Below are 14799 nucleotides of genomic sequence, written 5' to 3'. Positions count from 1 at the left end.
GCATGAAACTGAAGATCACACAGTGCATTTTCAAAGGTGTGTGGTTTCAGGGGAAGAATGGGAATTCAGATTTCCTTACCTTATAGGATGGCAAAAAGCACAAAATTCCTTGGCCAACTGTCTGACAGACTGAAAGCAGCAGTGCTCCCACCTCATCCTGGAACTCGAAGGTCTCTGTGTGCTGGAATGTTGCACACAACTTCCGCCCATTGGGGCCTGTTCCAACAGTGCCAACCCAAACCTGGGGTGTTCCACATGGAAGAAGTTAATTCTAAACCAGGCTGGATAAATTACATCAGGTTCAGTAATGACATTTTAAGTGTGAAAGAAATATTGAGCTATTTCTTTAATTCATTTCAGTACTTAAAGTGCAGTAATTGATATGAGACGGCTGTTACCAATATAGCATAACTTTACCTTTTCCAAGAAAATGTGTCTCTTTATTCATTTGAAAATGTCCTTTTCTATTGCATTAAGCCAAGCAACAGTCTAGACATTTCTTTTAACTGACAGAAGGTGTTTGTCATCACTTCTACTTGGGTTTTGTACCATGGGCAGCATTAGAGCTCAGGAGAGGGAAAAGCACGGCCAGTTTACCTGGGAATTCCGGATAACGTGATTCGCCTCCAGCTGAATGGAAAACTTCACACCAAGCTCTGAGGAAAAGGAATCCATGGGAGAGAGTGTGCCTGATGTCAGAACAATTGTTCTAACTTCATTTAAGTCAGAAAAAGCCTAGGTGGGAGAAAGAAAAGCAGAAATTTAGAAAATCAACACAATCACTTTTAGATCTGGTATGTATTTGTTATCACTGATTATTTTAGGCTTTCTTCACACTCAGCTCACCACAGCAGGGTTCAAGCACCAAAAATTTAGCATGTGGACAAGGGTTTTCTGCCTTGAACTCTTTTTGTGCTTAGGCCTTGTGAAGAAGGAACTTGTATCTGCATCATCATGCTGGTTTTCACTCATCCAGGTGTAAGTTTGTTGTAGAGCAACCCTGTAATCATCTGCAAATCTACACAGAGATAGAGAAATATCAGTAAAAACTACAATAAAGCAATCAAATTGTGAGCATTCAGCTTATAAATGTTAGACCTGACCTGCTGTTATCTTTGAAGAGACAGGAAAGGACCATGAACAAGCCTTTAAGCACTATCTGTGTTGCAGGGCTCACAACTGGCACCTCAATAAGTTCCTCTCTCCCATACATAGACACTTTTTCTTCTTTTTCCAGGACAGTAGCAAGGTGTTTCTGTAAGAGGCAAATTCCATATTAACAACATTTTAAGTGACTTCTCAAAACCAAAGTTAACTGTCAGCTCACTGCTTTAAAAGTTCATTTTAAATACCTATGAAGTCAGAGGGAAAGGGGCAAAGAAGGGCCAAGGGAAAAGGAAAAATGCTCTCAATTCTTAACAATGCTTTAACATATCTGGCTTACACAGAAAGGAGCGGTAAACTTGAAAATAGGGTAAAAACATTTCAACAGTCAATAAAAATGCTGGAAAGAACAGGCAAAACTGTCACTGGCTCAAATGGTTCAATTTAAATAATTGTATGTGATCAATTGTATCCTTCAAAACATTGATTCTCCATAAATTCCAGCAGCTCGAGTGGATTACTCCCGGTTTTCAACAGGAATCATTTTCAGACAACTTTTCAGCATTGCAGTAAATTAAAAGATCTGTTTGCATTTAACTTATGCACATTTTAAGATGTTTAACACCACCAATATTATGCATTGTGGTGCTTGTTTATACAGCACACAACATTACCTGTAAAATGGGAAAACTAATCCCAGTTATTCCCATTTTGTGCAAAAAGTTGAGCATTTCTTTGCCACTCCACACTTTACAGGCAGTTTCATAGGCTCTCTCTACCAGCTGCCCAAAGCTGTCCTGCAACCAGCTGAAAAAGAAAAAGCAGCAATCATCTCAGCATTGATTTCAGAGATTTAGAGATACTTTCCACATACAAACCAAACCTCAAAAATTGCACCAGACTTCTAAGATGATGATAAATGTTTTACTACATGGAAGTAAAGAGATTCTGCTTTTCCTTTATGCCTGCTTTTCACTGTTGAACTCCTACAGAACTGCTCTGAATGCAGCTCATTGAAGTGAGAATAAAATGTCTCCTCACATGTTTATACTTTATATAATACCTTTATAATAAAGAAAAGGAATCAAAATATAATTTTCTCTTATGATATGTCAGGCTCATTCAAGCAAGACTTCTGCTGCATATCTAAAGCCACTCATCACTGCTCCAGCTGATGCAGGTTGGTTTATCATCCCTGTCAACTGCTGACTTTCCAATTAAGAACAAATCCTGAGGCATGAAGTGAACACTTTTAATATTTACACATACAAAGGAAAGTGAGGCAATAAAAAGTGCACATTTAAGCCTACCCACAGGTATTGGCAACTGCTGCAACTTGAAGGGGAAGCAGAATTATAATTGTAACACAATGCAAAATGTGACTGACTGCTAAAAACACGAGCTAAACATGGAGATTATCTCACTTGTGGCAGAGCTGAAATTTTTTCTAAGTGAACATGTCCTCCTTCGTCCCTGCAGTACCACAAGACCTTGTCTCTGTCTACAAAAGCAGGCAGCTCCCTCCCTCCGTCCCTTCCAGGAAAGGCCGGAGCTGTCTGCTCCATCAAAAGGCAGGAGGCATCAAAAAGACAGCTGTCAGTGCTGCAACAGCTCAAAATATTTACCTGCAAAATCAGTTCATCATTATCAACTCAAGAGCAAGGCACTGTGACTGTTTCAGTTCTAGATTTCCTGCCCTGTCACCGCAAATAATCTGATCCATGGAACAATTAAAATACAACTTCCCTTCTGCCAGGTTAAATGCAAACAAAACCCCATAAATACTGCCCCAACAATCACTTCTTTGGCTATAATTTGCTATATCTCATTAAGGAATAGTGATCACTAACACAGGCAGAATTTGGCCCCAATTTCTCAAATGTAATATCAAAAAGACCTGGAACCAAAATTAGGACAAGACTCCTACAACAGAAATTAAACAGATTTACAATGGATAAAACACTTCAGGAAATGTAAAATGTTCCCTTGTTATGAACTTCAAACACCCTCACATACTTCTGAAATAAAAAATGCAAATACAAACTTAACACAATAGCCAAATATCACCCCAAACCACCCTAAATCTCAAATAAATTCCATCTAACATTGAAGCATTTACTTGAAATGCCTGTTAAATTATTTTTAGTGCTAAGCAGGAAGCATAAATAAAATTAGCTTGATTCCCAGAAAGGTATCTCTGGTTTTGAAGTGAAAATTGCCGTATGCAGTACTTCCAGGAAAAGAATGAATGGATGTTGCACACATGCCTTCAGTTGCAGGAAGTGTATTTGCTGCTTCCCTCACTACCAGAAAATTCCACTGTTGACACAGCATATGCCATTGAACAAAGTGATTAGCCTTGGTAAATGTGCATCTCATCAGCAGAGCCTGCCAGCACACCTCCATTGGTCAATCTTCAAATTCCTCACAAAGGTCACTGCAGCACCTCTGTGGCACTAAGCCCATCCTTAAGTGCTTTCTGGAATGAGCGCCCAGGATCTTTAGAAGTGAAATAAGATTTTTTTTCTAGCTACCCATGCATTTGGCAAAGCCATGCCCCTGTGCAGGAGCATTTTACCTATTACTGGCTATTACACCCAGTCTTCTGCTTTCCAGCAACTGCTTTTCATGCTGCTGGCAGATTTGCCAAGACAATCAACCTTAGTTTTCCTGATAAGGTTAAAAAGCTTGAGGCAATCAAATCTCCAGCCATGCTGTTCTTATCTTCTACTAAAGTTTAACATTTGAAATATCCAAGGTAGGAGAATTGGCTTCTGCCAAGCAGAAGTCCCTTGTCTCTGTGTGACACAAACATTAACTCTGAGAAGAGAGTGAGGATGGGAGAATGAACTGCTCCAGTGCTGTGCTCCACAGTCCATCACAGCAAAATGAAGATATTTCACACACTGAATCAGAATTCAGTTAACTGCAAAGCCACTTGTAGCATTATTCACTTTTTTCTGCTGACTTTGATACTTTCACTCCACCCAAAAGACTTTGCCCTGAACCTCTTGTTTCCTCCTGGGCTTCTGTGCATTTTCTTTTGTTCCATCTCCTCTCATGATTTGCAACTTATGTTCCCCTCTTCCCAAGAAGTTGTTTCCCAGGGAAAACAAAGGGCATGACTGACAAATTCACTTTCAACTATGAAGAATTTGGTAGATTCCAAACTGATTCCAAGAAGAGATTCCAACCCGTTCCAAATACCTCCTGTCCAAGGCTCTAAAGGCATTCTATAAACACGAACTAATTAATTCTTTGACAAAATAATGCTATTATTACTTGTCAAATAAGCAAACAAATGCGTAAAATACAAAAATTTATCTTCCAAAAATTTTCATACCAAGCTTTGTAAACCAGGAGTCCAAAAAAGCCCCATAAAGAGCAGCACATCATTCAAAAGCGTAACACTTTTCAAAAGAGAATTTCAATGTTTCCATGTGAGACCAGTAGTTTTTTAATAGATCAAACCCCTGTGGATTCCTCAAATGAACATAAATCAAACAACTGCATAGTTTCAAGTGTATCTTGGTTGCATTTTATCTGATGTGACAGAGTAACTTACACCATCAAAGGGAATCGAAAGGTAATTTTAAAAAATATTCAATGATATAAAGCAATAATAAAGTTGCCTTACTTTATCAAGGAGCAGCACACAGCTCGGAGGGGCTCATGATGCTTCTGCCTGATGTTGTTGTTGACCATGAAATCGAGCTCCTCTCGGGCAGCTCTGAGCTGGCTCTCGGTAACCCCGTAGCTCACGGACTCCCGAGCACAGTCCTCAATGTTATGGGCTTCATCCAAGATGACTACTTGGTCTTTTAGCTTAATGTCCATCTAAAAAAATTATAATTATTGTCTAGTAAAATAGAGCGAAAGACATGAGAAACAGCAACTAACAGGATCCTGTTAAAAAATGCATATTCTGCATCACAGTGCAAATGAAGCTTTCCAGGTTTCGAGCCAATTTCCATAATCTAGAAAATATCCAAGGGTGAAAAAACCCCAGGAGTTATTTTGTAGATACTGTTTTGGACATGAATGGGATATCAGTTGATCATATAAACATAATATTCAGTGGGTAATTTCTTTTTAACTCCAGTTCTTCCCATGTTTCTCACAAATATACTCACACTCTCCCGGATCTGTGGGTCCAGGAGATAATTGTAAGGACAAAACACGATGTCTGCCTCCAGCATGAGTTCTCTGGCTGCAAAATAGGGACAGGCACGAAGCTTCCTGCCCAGGCTCACCAGGTCTTCAATGTCCCAAGCCTGGTACACCCTGGATTCAGACTGCAGGGCATGGTGCTCACTGAGCTTATGAACACCATGGTAATAAGAACAGGACTTGCCCTGAAAGCAAAGAAGTGCAGAGACTTAGTGGGTACAAGAAATAATGAAAACCAAGTAGGCTTAATTCTTCCAAATGTTCCACGCATTTGCCTATTTCTTGGAAACATTTCTAACAGCTGCTTTTTATGCCAGACCATAACACATCATGTCAGGTAAATCCATGTTTCTAAAATGTACATCAATAAAGGACACTTCTTTCATCTTCATCTATAAACCCAATGATAATTTAAGTCTTACTACAGTGTTAACCTGGCAGTCATAAATCTCATTCCTGTCATCATAATTTTTTGCAGTATTGCTACCGTGTATCAACGTTTTCTAACAATTAATATTTAATTTTAACCAAATCACCAGGTGGCATTTAACCAACATAATATAAAGACATAGAAAATGTTACTCATTCCAGCTGTTAAATTTGACTTTGTTTAATGAATGCCCATTTTCTCAAACAAAATTACTCACTTGCTTTCCTTCCAGCAATTCTACACACATTTCATTCCTGTTACTACTGTGGGATACCATTGGATGAATACAGGTATAATCCCTGCTGGAAAGGATTGTCATGGGGACACAAGAATACGCTGTCCTCTTCAGCTCCCTGCTGATCTGCGTTATCTGCTTGTGTGTTCGTGTCCCAAAAAAAATTTTGGGAACACACAAGCGATCTCCATTGTCTTTCTTCTTTGCGTGACTGGGATCTTTATCAGGTTCTTTTCCAAAAGAACAGGAACACTCAGTGCAAGGGCCAGGAGGCTGCAAACCAAGACAAAAAAAATGATTAACAAAATCCCACTGAGAGATGAATGTGCTAAATCTGCTTATGGTCTGGTAGGAAAGTGCCCTCTGGGATAGCTGGTTCAGTCACCAGGGCAGCCCATCAAGCTGCAAAAAGTTCTAAAATGTTAAAGCACCACATCCTTTTGCCTGGAAATCTCTAAAAAACCTTCCAGCAATCATAATTTTATCATAACCCAATCAGAAAGAATTATTAATCCAGTGGAATATTTACACATGAATAATGTAAATAAAACTTCTCACATTGAAGCTTCAGCTCAGGACACTCCAGTTACAGAGCAAGAATCCAACACCTTCAATGAAGAAAACTTGGAAGAGGCACTCAAAATAATTTTTTTCCTTAAAGCAAGCAGAAAAAATGTAGACAGTTCAGGAGCTCTGTGTGCAGATAAAACAGACTACACCACATACTCTCCATTAGAAACATGTTTGCTGTGCCATTCTGCCAAAGGCCATCGAGGAACCAGGAGAATAAAAGAAGCACAGGGAATAATTCTAAACAGAACCTAATCCTGTAAAATATTTTTTAAAAGCCAATCTTTTTCTTCCTGAGAAGCACCATCTTTCAGAACATTAAATACTGGAACAAATGACATGAAATTGTCATAATGAATTTGAAAAGACACATAGGAAGCAAGGAACTCAAGCATAACCATGTCCTAACACACCTCCCGTGAAAAATAAAAGAGTTCTTCCAGTGTCAAAGAGTTTGTATTTGGGCTACAGGTGGTAGTGCAGGTAACAACATGTAGCTGCCCACTGCTCCCTCCCTTTTTGTTGTATCAGTAAGATTATCCATTATAAACAAATGCTAAGTCATGCTGTGTGTTACACCACAATTCTGGGGATCAAGCTGTCTTTAGCTTCCACTCCAAGGAAAAGCAAGTTCGTGTTACCCTCAGCCCCACTCAGCCTTGTCTGCCATTAAATATTACAATACATGATAGAAAGCATGTAAATGTAACCCTCTGGAGCTGCCACTCACTGGGATAAAAGGTTCACTGATGTGCCAAATAAACAGGCCTCAAAGCAGATAAAGTTACACCCATGCTGGAATTGTTACATTCCCCTCTCAGGTTGCCAGTAACAGCAGATTTCATTACCCTGTGCTGCCACATTAAATAGCCAGTTCCAAATATCCTGCCTTCTATATTGAATAATTACTTATTCACTGAAAGGATAAAAAGAAGAGTTATGAATGGGGCTCTTGTCAACAGGCAAGCAGGAAACAGCTGACATATGGTATATGTTACATATGTGCAAGGCCCAGCTCTGTGCTCACACAGAAAGCTCCAGTGGAAATGGTACCTTGATATTTCTATCAGTTATATTCTGGTTTGCTCCTGGAAATAATGAAAACCACATTACCACTCTAAAAATTAATATGACTGAGGCAGTGACTGTGCAGGGCCTTTACAAACACATCTATCTTTTAATTTTAATCCAAGTCAGATTGTGTTTTCAGAGGTAAAAACAATACACAGGACACCAAGATGATCCTTTACCACTAATATTTCACTGCTATGCTAAGCCAAATAAAAATAATAGAAAAATATTAAGAACCATCAGGCAGCTGTTTTGCAAGAGTTCTTAGAACAAGAGGAAAATGCAGCTCAAATTAATATATAAAAACATGAACAGAAGGTTCTCCTATGATGGACTTAAAACACCAGATATTATTCTTTTCATAAAAAAGAAATAAAGTGCTCTTATGTGTGAGGCTTATAAATTACAGTATTTTACAGGGGGGCTTAAAAGTTTGGTTTAAGAGGTTTGGAATTGGTGTAATACTGGCATTAAGAAGCACTTTAGCCATTATTCCAGTACTAAAATGTTACCTTTAACTTTGAAAAAAGTTTTACATCCAAAAAACACTCAAACCCACAATACTGAGAAAGTTGTAAACTCAGGCTGATTTTATAGTAAGTAGTTAAGAGTATAAAACTGCCTGCAGTAGTCACAGCATATCTGAAAGCCACAGACACCATTAGCCCCAAATACATTAACAAAATAAAACCTTCTTAGAAAGTCCTTCATAAAGAAAAATAACTTCAGAAAATTGGTTAAAATACAGTTTAAATGCTGAGTTCTTCATGTTCTTTGCACATTACTTGACTGTGTCGATTTGCACTTGTATTCTTAAAATACATCTTTAAATTTTATTAACAACAAACTATTTTAATTCTGTATTTCTCTGAGAAGAACTGACTGTGGATATCACATAGTAAATACCTAATGTAGTGTTCCTCTCCCATTCCTACAGGAGAAAGAAAGCAAACTCCCCACTGAACAAGGGGTTTCCTTGTCAGTGCTGCCTCAAAGCACAAATTTTTACATTTATACCACAGAGATACCGGTTTAGCTGTAAAAAAATTGGAAAATGTTTCAATTCATCTATGAAGGAATTGGGGCTCATGCTGATTAGAAATAATTCATATTAAGACAACAGAACTGCATTTCATAATACCCTCTGGCATCAGAACTAAACCTGTTTTCAGCTGTCAGAATCTGAAAGAGGGATTTTCATTTGGAAGAGGGCAAAAAGAGATCCTCCTGTACTTTCTGCAGTATTTAATCAGAAACACCCAGTAACAGATGCCATTAGAGATCAGATATCAGCCTATATGGACCTTAGGCTAATGCAGCTTGTTTGTACTTCTGTCAGGGGTAGATAAAACAGCCTATCACATCAATATTTATATGGCAAAAACGTGGAAGTCCGATTAAAAAAGGAATAATCAAGTCCACCACCCTGTCCTGTGTGTAAAATAGAGCTAAACAAACACTGGGGCTGTGATCTTTGAAACACAAAGAGGTAAGAGGAGTTCTTCGTATCTCCATCTACATTTCCCAGTTACAAAGCTGCCTGAATGCGGCAGCAGTGAATGCCTCTTGTGTGAAATATCACACAAGCACAATCTAGGGAGATATCAGCAGTGACATTACCAGAGCTTTTCAACTGCTCCTTTCGAAGCTCTCAGAAAGCCCAGTATTCTGCTGCTGCTGCAGCCTCTTGATTAAAGCACACAAAGCAGCTGTTTATCCTCCCCCAGTCACCAGCAGGTGAACCCAGTTCAATATTTATCATAGGCTTTCACAGATCACTGCTAACCAAGCAAACGTTTTAATTAAGCTGGAACTTGCTTCAAAGAGCTCATTCAAAACGTCAATCAGCAGGAAAAGGATCAGATACGGTGTCAGGTGAGAGCATGTAATACAAATCCACAACTTTCTTCATCCCATCGTGGTAAATTAGCCCATTCTGGAGTCCAGACCCTGATTGTAACAGGCTGCCAGTCCCCTGGAATGTGTAACAGAAGTCACTCAAACCCCATTGTGCAGGTTGTAAGCAATATGTTAAACTGCAATGGGCTAGCACATTAAGACAGATTCTTTTCACAGTTGTTTTTTGATACCCCAAGTGTTTGTTACACTACTCTCCATTTACTGTTTACTTTCTTCCCCTGGTAGAAATGGGGATTCCTTAACGCAGCTGCCCCAGTTTCTCAGGCCATATGCTTTGACAGCAGTAATCAAGAGAGTACCCTGAGGGTATAATTTCCCCTTTAACCCCACTCTGGAACTGCCCTCCCTTGCAGGAGTTAATAGCAGAGGGCCAGAGATGGATTCCCAGGCTCTGGACTGGTGGCTGAGAACAGGCTTGTATCCTCACCCACACATCTGCAGGTGTTGTGAAGCAGCAGTGCTGGGCAGCACTTCTCATGCTCTAACAACAACCACCCCATTCTCCTTCTGGGAGTATAAACAGGACTTGACAAGAAACTAAATTTGCTTTAAGCAGAGAACTGACCACTGCAAAACACAGGTTATTCAAAGGCAGGGTTACCTCAGTGAACAAGACAATGCTGCTATCCCATTATTGTATCACCCTAAATACACAGTCCATTGTGGTAAGTGTTGAACATAAGCTCTGTTGACTTCACCTCCTAAGCCACACTATAAAAGCATTTTTACACCTAACAGCCTATGCTGTGATGATCTTCCTATTCTAAACTAAATGCAGTTAAGGTTCAGAACTACTAAATGAGAAATAAGGCTTCACTTCCTGCAATTGTTTCTTGATACCAGACAAGTTCTCAGTCTGCTAAAGGGAAAGTTCTTCACAGCAAAGTAATACCTTATTCTTTCATTCTTAGAAAGAAACTTTAATAGAAATAATCCCCCCTCTTTCTTTTTAGGTTACATCTTTCTAAAGATGTAACTAACAGTATATAGTTTAGTTCTCAATTTTCTTCTATACAAGAAATTTCTAGAAGGTTTAAAGCAAATTTTTCATGTACCCACACCAAAGTACCACAGGAAATTTTACAATCAGGAAGGATGAAAGGCCTTTTTATTTGAAAATCAATAGCACACTCTGGTGGCGTTTAGATTTCAAACTACCAACTGAAGCTCAGTGGCAAAATGCATTTCATATCTTACTCAAAAATCTACAGAGCTTTCAAAAATTAATAAAAACTACCTCCCATCAAATGGCCTACAACATAGGTTCACTTTTGTCAAGAAAATATTTAGCTCCCAGTATCTTACAGTAATCCTATAGCTTTTGGCTTCCTTTGTGGTGACTACATCACTAACATAACTTGGCATCTCACACTCAGCTCTCTACTGCCCCACATTTCTTCTTCGAGTGCTTTTGCTCCAACAAACATTTATGTAAAATCTATCATTTTCAAAGAGTAAGAAATGCAGAAAATGCCTAACAAAGCTGCAGAAAGAGGTGCAAATTTGTATTTCAACTTCTGATGTGATATTTCTGCTATAGAAAGTGGTAATAAAAACCAAAACACTTTGCATTAGCTGTAACGGTGCAATGTTGGCTGAAACTTCATTAAGCTGCATTTCATGCAAAATCCCATCACATAAAATATTGTTTAAAATTGCTGTTGAACTAACACTCCTGATGTAAAAGATATTACTGTATTACTTACTGTTTGGGGAGCAAAACTAGTGGTTTTCATGCTTTTTTCAGACTGAACAGTCAACTCTCCGTTTTTCCTCTGGTGATAAACTTCTAAAGCATCAACCAGCTGCACTCCTTTTGCAAAGCACTGACGTTTTCTAACCTGCTGGGGAAAGAAACAATGTAAAAATGCACTGGGCAGAGGGATGTGCTCACACTGGCAGTCCTGGTTTTGTTTCAGCTGCGTCTGTTACAGTGGGCATCACTGTTTGTTAACAATTTAACCAAATTTAAGCCACACAAAAGTAACTTGGGAAAAGCTATAAAGTTTTAATTATTAAAAAAATCTGTAGTTATTACTGAACTTTTCTGCTTTGCTTTCCCACTGTTACAAAATTTACAGAAATTATAATACCATAAGCTGAACACTTCCATAACAAAAACAAGAAATAAATTCAAGCCACAATGATGTAAAAACTTAACCAGAAGTAACCAGCTGAGCAATGCTGCACAGCAATAGAAAAGCTATTTAAGGGCACAGCTGAACAGAAGTCCTCAGCCATGTGACACCAACAGTGACACAGATGAAAACAAAGAAGAAACACCACGCTCCACAGATCAGCCAGAGATGTCTACATCTGACAGGACAGAAACCAGAACTCTACAGTATTTGTATTCCTAATACATATTTACAACAGCACTTTCAACTCTAGACTCTCATACTTTGGCTTCATATTAGAGATGTACTGGGAATAAATATATTTCGGGGATATTACCTGTTTAAATGTGAAAGATTTTAGGACAGGGTATAACAAATAATTTAGTGCAACAACGGGCTCCTTCGTAAGAAGTAACAATAAAAATGAACAAAACCCTGTCACTCCAAACTGTGACTGTGACACGACTCAGTTATTTCTTACACCCTCCTCTGTAACATTAATTGGGATTTGAGTTTGGTTGAGCTACACCCAGATGCCAATAAACTCTGCTCACCTGCTGCTCTGTTTCTAAAGGACGAATCCTTTTCCTGTCTACTTGAAAGTCATCATTCTCACTGTCACGAAGAGATAACTTTTTTTTGGCAGACAGTTTTGAAGCTAGTGTTTCATTTTCCTTACATTCTGTAATTAACAAAATAAAATGGATGTCCATTACTAGGGATGCATTAAAGAAGAGCAACATTTTAAAGTATAATTACTGCAGAATAGTAACTGCTAGAATTACTACAAATATATATGGTGTAGGAAACAGCATTAGACATTCCTAGACACATTAACCACCAGAGAGATTTCACGCAGGGCAGAACCAAGTCTGTTACTATGATGGTAAAAAAACATTCCTGGCTTGAAAGCAGCAGTTACTTCCAGAAGAGAATTTTAGCTGCCTCTGTATGAAGTTACCTGTGTTTGTCAATGGGCTTCCAGGTTTCCTGGAAGTTCCCGTGTCAGGATTATTGGCAGAAGAAGGAGCACTGTGAGTCCCACTCGTTGCAGCCTCGTTGCTCTTAGACTGGGAGTGACATTTGCAGTGACACGGTGGGGATGGCTCTGCCTTCCTCACTTCCTTCTCACATGATGAGGTTGGCACTGATTTCTCTGAGGGACAAAGTCATTTGTCTGTCATTAAAAACCACCCCAGACTCCACACAAGAGCCAGAGGTGCAGAACAGTGAAGGTGAAAGTTCAGGTTAGAAGCCTGGTGTCTCTACAGTGCTGAGCAAGCTGTGGTCACCCTCTGAAGAACTGCAGTGCACAGAAGGGAAAACACCTGCCCCTTTCCAGTCAATCCACACAACTACAACCCTCAAGGATTTTCTTCCAAAGTTCCAACAGCCACATTCCCTTATGGATCTACATCCAGCTCAGCATTACTGCTTTATGCTGCCATTAAGGCAAGGTGTCCAATGGTGGACAAAGACCTGAAACCAAATGTTTGAAGGCTGATGAACAATAATTAACTATTGTTCATTTTACAACAAAAATTACGCAGGCACTAAGACACTTACCATACAAAGACTGCTGCCACGATAATGCAGAACAAAGTAATGCCAAACTTTTGCCACTTCCTGTAGGGCTCTCCAGCAAACAGTGCTGCCTGTTATTCAAGCCTTTAACAATCTTTAAGGAGAATAAAAGAAACAGAATTAACAGAAAACAAAGCAGATGTCTCTAGCTAATCTTAGCAATAACGTCCTAATGTCCAGCCTAAACTTCCCCTGGCACATCTTAATTCTGTGCCCTCTGATCCTGTTGCTGGTTAAAATTCTTCAAAAATGTTTAAATATAAATGCAATAATTCATTTTGAAAAAGTTCTCAAAAAATTAAAACTTATTGAAATATTGCTATATATAATTATTCTGCTTCAACAGCGTGTTTTACTAAATCATTCCCCCCTTGAAAACTGGAATATTTATAGACAACTGTTATTACAGTACACCTAGATAAATAACCATATATTTACACCACATGGAACTTATTTCTTGGCATAAATGCTCCCAAATCCAAAATGTACTTCTGCATTCCCTAACCATGGTCCAGATATTGCACAGCACAGACAACACTGAGCTGCTACCACTGAAATTCTCAAGACACTGCGGGCTCTGAATTTAATGTGTGTCAGTTTTCTAAATGCTGACAGAGATTTTTGAATTTCAAATATTGGAAAACACAAGCTCTTAGTCTGGCAAATGCCAGTACAAATTCTACTCACAGCATTCATCATAGCGAGCTGGGAGGGGTAAGCCTTGCAGGGGAAGAGGATCTTCACCCCCCCAATTGTATATTCTGCCCCATCAGAAGGCATTGCAAGTTTTTCTCCCGTTTACTTCAGGTTTAGAACTGCAATTAAAATACAGAATTAGTAACTCAATACCAACAAACAGGCAAAACCTGAAACAAATGCAGCACCAAATGAAAACAAGGAGAAGCTGTTAACCTGGTAACAGCTCAGGATATTAAGAGAATTGGAATACAGGAATTTATACCACACATAATTATTTCAGACTTGGTCTGCATTACAAGCAAGAGCAAGTTGTCACCAGCTAAAGAGTAGCATCAGCAATTAAAATAAAAACACGATGAACTGCACACACCAGTTCAGATTCCATTAGTCAGACTGGAGATAGCTTTTCAGCACTGACAAAGTAAGAGGGCAACTTCAATCTGGTAGATTCCCTGGGATAAATTAACTCACTGACATGTGTGTCCTCAGCTGCCTTTTAATAATTAAACATATACATCGAAAGACCACCAATGTATGGCATGATTCGGCTTCATCACCGAGTTCCTCAACAGGAAAAAGCAATTCTAGCAAAAGGAGATCGCTGACATGAGTTTACATCCAACCCCTCGTTCTTAAAGCAAAGGCCACCACGTTAAAAGGCTTTTCCCCAACCCATTCTGGGAGGGTGACTCGCTTAAACGAGCACTACTCCGAATTAAGTTTGCCCCTGAGGAGGAGGGAGGGCCCGGGACACTGCAGAGACCCTTCGTGGTGTGATGAGATCCATCAGGAGCGCACCGGGCACTCCCCCCAGCGACATCTCGGCCCGGGCAGAGCTGTTTTGCCTCCCGAGGGCAGGCGGAGCTCAGGAAGCAGTGAGGCCGCCCCAGCCCAGCCCA

The 14799-nt window shown here is 39.4% G+C and overlaps 1 protein-coding gene across 1 annotated transcript in view; it reads right to left on the bottom strand.

Moving 5' to 3' along the window:
* BRIP1 (BRCA1 interacting DNA helicase 1) overlaps positions 1-13991 on the bottom strand; it is a gene marked incomplete at its 3' end in the record, with an annotated part of 91489 nt that extends 77498 nt beyond the window's left edge. The window contains exons 1-13 of the mRNA XM_082294900.1: positions 13889-13991; positions 13184-13295; positions 12579-12773; positions 12172-12299; positions 11207-11341; positions 5922-6212; positions 5238-5459; positions 4742-4941; positions 1779-1911; positions 1104-1255; positions 847-1018; positions 598-735; positions 80-241 (exon numbers count right to left, since the gene is read on the bottom strand). Of these exons, the coding sequence (XP_082151026.1) occupies positions 80-241; positions 598-735; positions 847-1018; positions 1104-1255; positions 1779-1911; positions 4742-4941; positions 5238-5459; positions 5922-6212; positions 11207-11341; positions 12172-12299; positions 12579-12773; positions 13184-13295; positions 13889-13981 (2133 nt within the window). The 5' untranslated portion in view covers positions 13982-13991. The remainder of the gene's footprint in view (positions 1-79; positions 242-597; positions 736-846; positions 1019-1103; positions 1256-1778; positions 1912-4741; positions 4942-5237; positions 5460-5921; positions 6213-11206; positions 11342-12171; positions 12300-12578; positions 12774-13183; positions 13296-13888) is intronic.
* Between the last annotated feature and the right edge of the window lie 808 nt (positions 13992-14799).

This window comes from Coloeus monedula (genome assembly GCF_965178545.1).
Source record: "Coloeus monedula genome assembly, chromosome: 20".
Lineage (NCBI taxonomy): Eukaryota > Metazoa > Chordata > Aves > Passeriformes > Corvidae > Coloeus > Coloeus monedula.
This window is presented reverse-complemented; position numbering and strand designations above follow the sequence as displayed.